The sequence below is a fragment of the Microtus ochrogaster genome, unplaced genomic scaffold (genome assembly GCF_000317375.1).
Source record: "Microtus ochrogaster isolate Prairie Vole_2 unplaced genomic scaffold, MicOch1.0 UNK90, whole genome shotgun sequence".
Lineage (NCBI taxonomy): Eukaryota > Metazoa > Chordata > Mammalia > Rodentia > Cricetidae > Microtus > Microtus ochrogaster.
Genome location: NW_004949188.1, coordinates 1,283,812 through 1,291,068, shown reverse-complemented (window position 1 = coordinate 1,291,068; position 7,257 = coordinate 1,283,812). Strand labels below are relative to the sequence as shown.

Genomic DNA, 7,257 nt, shown 5'->3' with positions numbered 1-7,257 from the left:
CTGCGCGGCGCGGGCGAGTAGGACACGAGCGGCCGTGGGGTGCAGGGGGTCTGGGGGAGCTGGCGGCGGCCGCGTCGCGGCGTGCTGGTGCCGGACGTAGAGGGGGCTGGGCTTCCACTGACGGAACTACTGCCCTACACGAAAATCGAAACAAAGGAAATCAAAAGCAAAGATACCACGGACCAACCAGGAGCACACGGGGACACACAGACGGGAGGGCGGGCGGGCGGCGGGACGGAGAAGTGGGGGGGGGCAAACCAACACAACAGTGAGGAGAGAAATGAGAAACGAGCTTCGTAAGTTTCCGAAGTCACTCACAGGCGTCCGCAGGACACGAGTCGCAGGGAAGCAGGGCCAAGGGGACAGCAAGAGCGGCCGGCTACCCGCGCTCTGCCCCGCCCTTGCCTCCTCCCACCCCCTGCATCCCCGCCCCCGCCCACCCCGCCGGTTCAGTCTGGGCCTGCCACACGCACCTGTCTGTGTGTCGCGTGCTCCCGACCCTCGCTGGGCGAACGGGACCAGCGCTGCTCCCGGGCCCGCGCCCGGCTCGCGTCCGACCGCTCCTGTGCGTAGCGCTCCCGGTCGGGGGGCGGGGGGTGGTGGTGGTGGTGGTGATGGTGATGGTGCGGCCGATGCTTCCGGTCCTTGGGCCGGCCACGGTCTTGGTCCCGATCTTTGGAGGGCAGGTCACCGGATTGGGTGGTCATGCTCAGATCTGTCCCCAGACCTGAGTAGGAGACGATGGTGAGAGAGGGAGAAGGGGCCCCAGAGAAGGGAAAGCAGGCCTGGAGGGTCTCCAGGCTCAGTGCAGCAGCCCCTGGTTTCCTCCCTACTCTGGAACTCCCCCTCACTTTCTTTTTACATTTATTTTCAGCACGCGCATCCTCCCGCAGTGGCACTCATCCTTAAGTGTGACCTTCCACCTTATGGGTTCCAGGAATCAAACTCGGGTCTTCAGGCATCAAATAACCTTTACAGGCTAAGCCATCTTGCTTGGCCCCTCCTTTTTCTCAGTGTTGAATATGACCAACTTAGGAACCTGTACGTGTTAGCTATACCTACCACCCAGACAACATCCCACTCAGCCTGGAGTGTTGCAGTCATGGGTCAGTGGTTAAACGTGTCGTCTGCTGCTCTTGCACAAGATCTAAGTTCAGTTTCCTGCACCCATGTCCTGCAGCTCACAACTGCCCATAGCACTAGATCCAGGGAATCCAACACTCGCATCCCTCCTACCTCCCATTAAAAAAATAAAAATAAAATGCAGCTGGAAGGTGGTGGCACGTGCCTTTAATCCCAGCACTTGGGAGGCAGAGGCAGGCTGATCTCTGTGAGTTCGAGGCCAGCCTGGTCTACAAGAGTTCTTTCCTTGACAGTTAAGGCTGTTACACAGAGAAACCCCGTTTCGAAAAAAAAAAAAAATGCAGCGGGGCAGGTATGGTGGCCCACACTTTTAATCCAAGCACTTTGAAGACAGGCAGGCAGATCTTTGAGTTCGAGGCCAGCCTGGTCTACAGAGCAAGTTCTAGCACAGCCAGTGCTACACAGAGAAACCCTGTCTCGGGGGAGAAAACCACCAGCAAAAATAACCCAACCAACCAACCAGTCTTTAGTTCTAGCATTCAGGAGGTAGAAGCAGAAAAAAAATCTGAGTTCCAGGCCACCAACTAGGACTACATAGTGAGATCTTGTCTCAAAGTAACTAACTAAATCTTACTTTTTTTGAATGTTAAAATTTGTGTGTGTGAGGGTGGGTGCAAGTATCACAGTGTATATGGAGGTTGGGAGTCTTAGATGTTAGCCCTCATCGTCTTTTTTTTTTTTTTTTCTTTTTTGAGACAGGGTTTCTCTGTGGTTTTGGAGCCTGTCCTGGAACTAGCTCTTGTAGACCAGGCTGGTCTAGAACTCACAGAGATCCGCCTGCCTCTGCCTCCCGAGTGCTGGGATTAAAGGCGTGCGCCACCACCGCCCGGCCCTCATTGTCTATCTTGTTTGAGACAGGGTCTCTTATCATCTGCTGTGTATGTCATGCTAGCTGGCCCAAGAGCTTCTGGGTTCTCTTCTGTCTTCATCTCCCATCTCACTAATAGGAGGGCTGGGGTGACGGATGCTCACTGCCCTCTGTCTTTATGTGCTTCTTTGCAAACGCAGGCCTAGTTTCTGCATGGCAGCTGCTGTACCTTTTGAGCCTCTCCAGCCTCTTGCCCCCCCCCCCCAAAGACAGTGTCTCTCACTAGCCTGGAACTCAGATGGAACCATCAGGGATCTACCTTATGCCTTCCCAGCACCAGGGTTACAGATGTCCACTCCCATACCTGGTTTGCATGGGTGCTGGGATCTTACATCAGCTCAGCTTGTCATTTGTGTGCAGCACGTGCTTTACCCCACAGATACCACCCAGACCTCTTTCTTTTCTTTTGAGACAGGGTTTCTCTGTGTAGCCCTGACTGTCCTGGAACTTGCTCTGTAGACCAGGTTGGCCTCAAACTCAAAGATCTGCCCTACCCCTGCCTCCTGAGTGCTGGGATTAAAGCCCGACTCCTTCTTTGAATTGGGCTCTTATCTATATCTTGGCTGGCCTCTAACTCCAGACCCTAACCCCTTCTTTCCTAGCTTCCCACATGCTGGCATTAGTGGTGTATGCCCAGTCCTTTGTCCCTACTTCTGCCCTTCAGCCTCCTCCTCCTCCCTACCTTCTGTTCTTTTGCAGAGTCTCTGTCCTTGGTTCTGTGGTAGCTTACCTGTGTCCACATCAGTGTAGCGGCCCAGAGAGCGCTCCGAGGTGCGGTGGCCACGGTCTCTGCGGCGCTGGTGGTACCGCTGATTTTCCTCAGGTGGTACCCGCTCCAGTGAGTAGTCGTCCAGTCGTCTGGCTTTGGGCCCCAGCACAGAGGCTGAGCGCTTCATGGGGCTGGTATCAGAGATGGTCTGGGGGAGGGGGACAGGTGTGGGCAGAGTTAATGGTCAGCACTTTTGTGGCCTGCTCCTTCCAGCCCTGTAGCTGATGGGTAACAGAATCAGGGTGATGTGACCATCCAGGGACAGTGTCCAGGGGTGCAGTGGAGGTTTGGGTGTCTGGCTTTTTGGCTGCAAGGGTGGAACCCTAAGGCTACTTAAAAGCACCGACAGGAGTGTTGCTGCTTCTTAGGGTGTGTGCTGGACTTTGGCCAGAAGGCCCTGGCTAAGCCTTGCTCCTCTGGTGTTAAGGCTGGCTGGCTGGCAAGAAGCATGCTCCACTTGCAGAGGGCAAGCCTGGGAGCACTGCTTCTCCTTAGTCCAACTCTCTTGACCCTCATCCCCACCCCCAATTCTGGCTCCTATCACCCAGGCCCAGCTTGGGCTGCCCTGGCAATGGAGGCACTGGAGAGCATTCTGAATCTGCATTCACTGTCCCACAACCCTTGGTCTTGCTCTACCATGGACAGTCTTCAGTTCTGAGTAGCAGGCAGAAGAAGGAAGTCCCCCTGGACCAGGCCTGGTCCAGCTCTGATGTGCAGGAGCTAAAGGGACCTGAGGCAGAAGGCCAGTTGGTCACTGGAGGAGTTGGAGGAACAGAGCCCCAAGAAAGGGGCAGGATGGACAGGCTGGCCTCTTGGAGGCTCTGAAGACGAAGTGGGGTGCACTGTGGCCCCTTCCATACACAGGACACAACACACAAGGAAGGGACTCCATGGGGGAGGGGGAGGGTCTGCAACGAAAGGGTGGGGGGTGAGGTGAAGGGCAGGGGAGATGGTGGGTACTGGCACAAAAAGGGCAGGGAGGGAGAGGGGGCTGGAGCCGAGCTGGCCGGGCGCGGTACATACACTGAGGTTATTTCCACGTGGCCGGCCCCTTCTCCTCTGTCCCAGCCCCACAGGATGGCGCACACAGAAAAAAACAGAAAGAAGGAAATAAATATAAAAGGCAAAAGTGATGGTGAGGTGGTGGGTGGCACATGGTGGAGGTGGTGGGCAGAGAGAGGTTAAACTTTCCGGTGTTGAGTGAGGGGGTGCCCCAGGACCCGTATGGCTGTCCCCCACAACAGGCACAGAAGAAACAGGAGACAGACAGATGGCAGAGACATGAGACTGACAGATGGGACAGCAAGGCCACAGGCTCCTGGCCCATTTCATGCGATGCACTGCGCACAGCACCCCTCCCCCACCTCGCCCCAGCTTCAGCTCAAAGCTCCCAGGTGGCCATCTACCCAGCTTGGCTCATCTCTGTTTTGGGGCCAGCAGGCCAGGCCTGACAGAAGGGACTGGGCAGTCACATGCACCCCAAGGTCACAGCAGCCAGAGGCCAGGCCCTTGGGCCATGATGACCCAGCCAGGCACAGCAAATATGCTACAGAACACAGGGCAAGCTGCCCCAGCCAGACATGCCGGCCACCCTCCTGCAGCCCCCTCCTCCTGCCCTTTCTCCTTGTCCTCGGGCAGGGCACCTCAAGCCAGCCTGGGCTTTCTCCCCATCTCTCACTGCGCATTAGCCAGGCATGCTTTAGTTCCCTCTATCCCCACGGGGATCTTGCCTTCCCTACAAGGGGCCGAAATAGCGAAGTGAAGCAGCCACACTGAGACATGTACCAGGTACACACCCAGCCACGCTACCCCTCCCAGACGCGTGACAGAAGATATACCCCAGCCATCCCAGGCCCACGCAGACTCTGCCTTCAGTCCTCAGACGTGCCCTGTTCCTGAAGGCAGCAGGCCATGTGCCTGCACATGAACAGGCACGATGCCTACAGATGCCTGTTCCACTCGTAGCACGCAGGTGCATGTATGTACAGGTGCACATGTAAGGTGTGTGTGTGTGTGTGAACTGCATGGGTAGTAGGACTTTTTTTTTTTTCTGTGATGGGACCCTGCCCATGCTAAGCATACCATGAACGAGCTCCAGCTTTAGAAGTAGGATTCTCTTTTTAAAAATTAGCTTATTATTTGTGTGTATGTGTGTGTTTGTGGGCCTGCATGGAGGCCTGAGTAGGCCAGGAAAGGTGTCAGTTCCCTGGAGCTCCCGTCACGGGCTGTGAGCCGCCATTTGGTGGAGGTGCTAGTGATCGGTGCTCCCTTCCGCAGGAGCACTGCACGCTCTCACCCTATGAGCCACCTCTCTAGATAGCAGTCAGGGTTCTTCAGTTCTGTTCTGAGACAGGCTGTCACATAGTTGAGGCTGGCCTCAAACTAGCTAAATAGCAGTGTCTGGCCTTGAATTCCTGATCTCCACTTCCCAAATGCTGGGATTATGGATGTAAGCCCTGTTGTTTGTTCTGAAATATGGTCCAGGTCTGTAGCCTAAGCTGGCCTGAACCTCCTCTTCTCAGCCTCCTGAGTGCTTGAGACATTCAGACCTGCTGCTGAAGCTGGGATTCCAACCTCTCAGCAGAGCTGGACCCACCCCTTCCCTGTGTTTGCAATAGGGCAGTGACTGCTATGTTCTACAAGGGTGCCCAGTCTCTCGATGGCTTCTGGTAGGGAGTGGTTGGAGGGCCAGACCTGCTGGGTGCACTGAAGGAGCCAGGAAAGGGTAAGGGTCCCCTGCAGGAAGCTGCGGGAGGTCCCACCTCAGCCAGTGTCTCTAAGGAAGAGGTACAGGGTCCTTTGGAATGTGTGTGGGCATGGCCCAGAACCCTGCAAGCTCTCACCTGGTTCTCTGCTGGGAGGCGGGGCATGGAGGTGGCCCTGGCCTGGCCTTCCATGGGGAGGTAGTGTTCGCTGTCTGAGTAGCCATCCGTACCCATTTCTCGCATCTCCACAGACTGTCAGGTAGAGGGTGGGTGGGGCTGGGTGAGTCTGGGGCCTGACCATGTGTGTGGGAGACCCTTTCTGCCTGAACCACCCAGCCTGGGGGAGGGGGCAGCAGCACCTGCGAGTTGGGCTGGCTGTTAGGCATGTCGCTGGGTGGCCCTCGCTCTGGGCTCCATGTGCCAGTCTTCTGGAACATCTCTTGGGCTCGCTGGGTCACCCAGGACGGGCTCTCCTTCATACTGCTTTCCTGAGCCATCCTGCACAGGGACAGAGGCCAAGAAGGACATATGTGCTCTGGGATTCAGAAACCTGGGGCCTCATACCTAACTGACAACTGCCCAGCTGGCTACTCACAGGCCTCCTCCTGGGTCCAGCTGAGTGGACGGAAGGGCGTTCTGGCTGGGCCCTCCCTCCTGTGTTGGTGATGGAGGTTCCATGCGCTGGAACATGAGTGGTGTCCGGTTCTGGGAAGGCGAGAAGGTAGTGAGCGTGTGCAGGGAGGGCTGACAGAGCCAGCACTGACAGGAAGCTGGGGCTGGCCCTGTGATGCTGGGGTCAAATCCAGGGCCTTGTGTTTTCCACCAAGCCACTCCCTCACCCTTGACACCCACCCCCACACAGGCAGGTTTGCTCTACCTGTGAGGCTACCCATTTCTTCTTTCTTTTTTTTTTTTAAGGGTGGATCTTTCCATTTGTAGACCTGGAACTCTGCCTGCCTCTGCCTCCCTAGTGCTCTAGTTAAATTTTTTATCTATTACTTAAATTTATTTATTTATCTTGTGTATTATGTATAAACAAATAAATTATCTATCTTTTTGTGCATGCACATGCCACTAAGAATGGAACTCAGGTCCTCAAAGACGGGAACTTTACCCTCTGAACTATTTCTTGAGACCCTGTTCAACTTTTGACATTGTGACACAATGTTGTCATTTATAAAGTTCATTTTGGAGACCCATGCAGCCGAGTTATATATGTATCTTCCACCCAGACTCCTTCAGAACTAAACCATTTATCACGAACCCTTTACCATGCTCAGCCTCCTCATCCCACACCTTCAACCAGTCCAGAAACCTCTGTGCATGTTCTCCCATATACAGCCACCAGAGGGTGCCAGCGAGCACACAGTGGACAGTTCCTCCAGTACTTAGACCCCTCTTCTGCTCCTATGCCATTTGGAATCATTGCCAGAGCCCACCCATGTAGTGTCCAGGGTTAAGCCCCGTACTCCTAGTGCCCTCATCTCTTCCCACATTCTTCCCTGCTCTGTTTTGTCTGTCACCCTGACCTGTTCAGTATCAGGCAAGGTCCAGCCTCAGGGCCTTGTACGGGCTGTTCTCTCTGCTTGCATGCTCTGGTTTAACACTTTTCCTCAAAAAGTGACACATTCCCTCTTGTTCTTTAACACACGAGGCAAGCAGCTCAAAAAGCTTAAGGAAGCCGGGCGACGGTGGCGCACGCCTTTAATCCCAGCACTCGGGAGGCAGAGGCAGGCGGATCTCTGTGAGTTCGAGACCAGCCTGGTCTACAG

The 7,257-nt window shown here is 55.3% G+C and overlaps 1 protein-coding gene across 1 annotated transcript in view; it reads right to left on the bottom strand.

The window, feature by feature from the left end:
* Nucleotides 1–7,257, bottom strand: part of Cacna1a (calcium voltage-gated channel subunit alpha1 A) — a 243,021-nt gene that overhangs the window by 869 nt on the left and 234,895 nt on the right. The window contains 7 exon segments of the mRNA XM_026777920.1: nt 7–134; nt 474–727; nt 2,742–2,928; nt 3,804–3,839; nt 5,624–5,737; nt 5,845–5,983; nt 6,081–6,190. Coding sequence (XP_026633721.1) covers nt 7–134; nt 474–727; nt 2,742–2,928; nt 3,804–3,839; nt 5,624–5,737; nt 5,845–5,983; nt 6,081–6,190 — 968 coding nt within the window.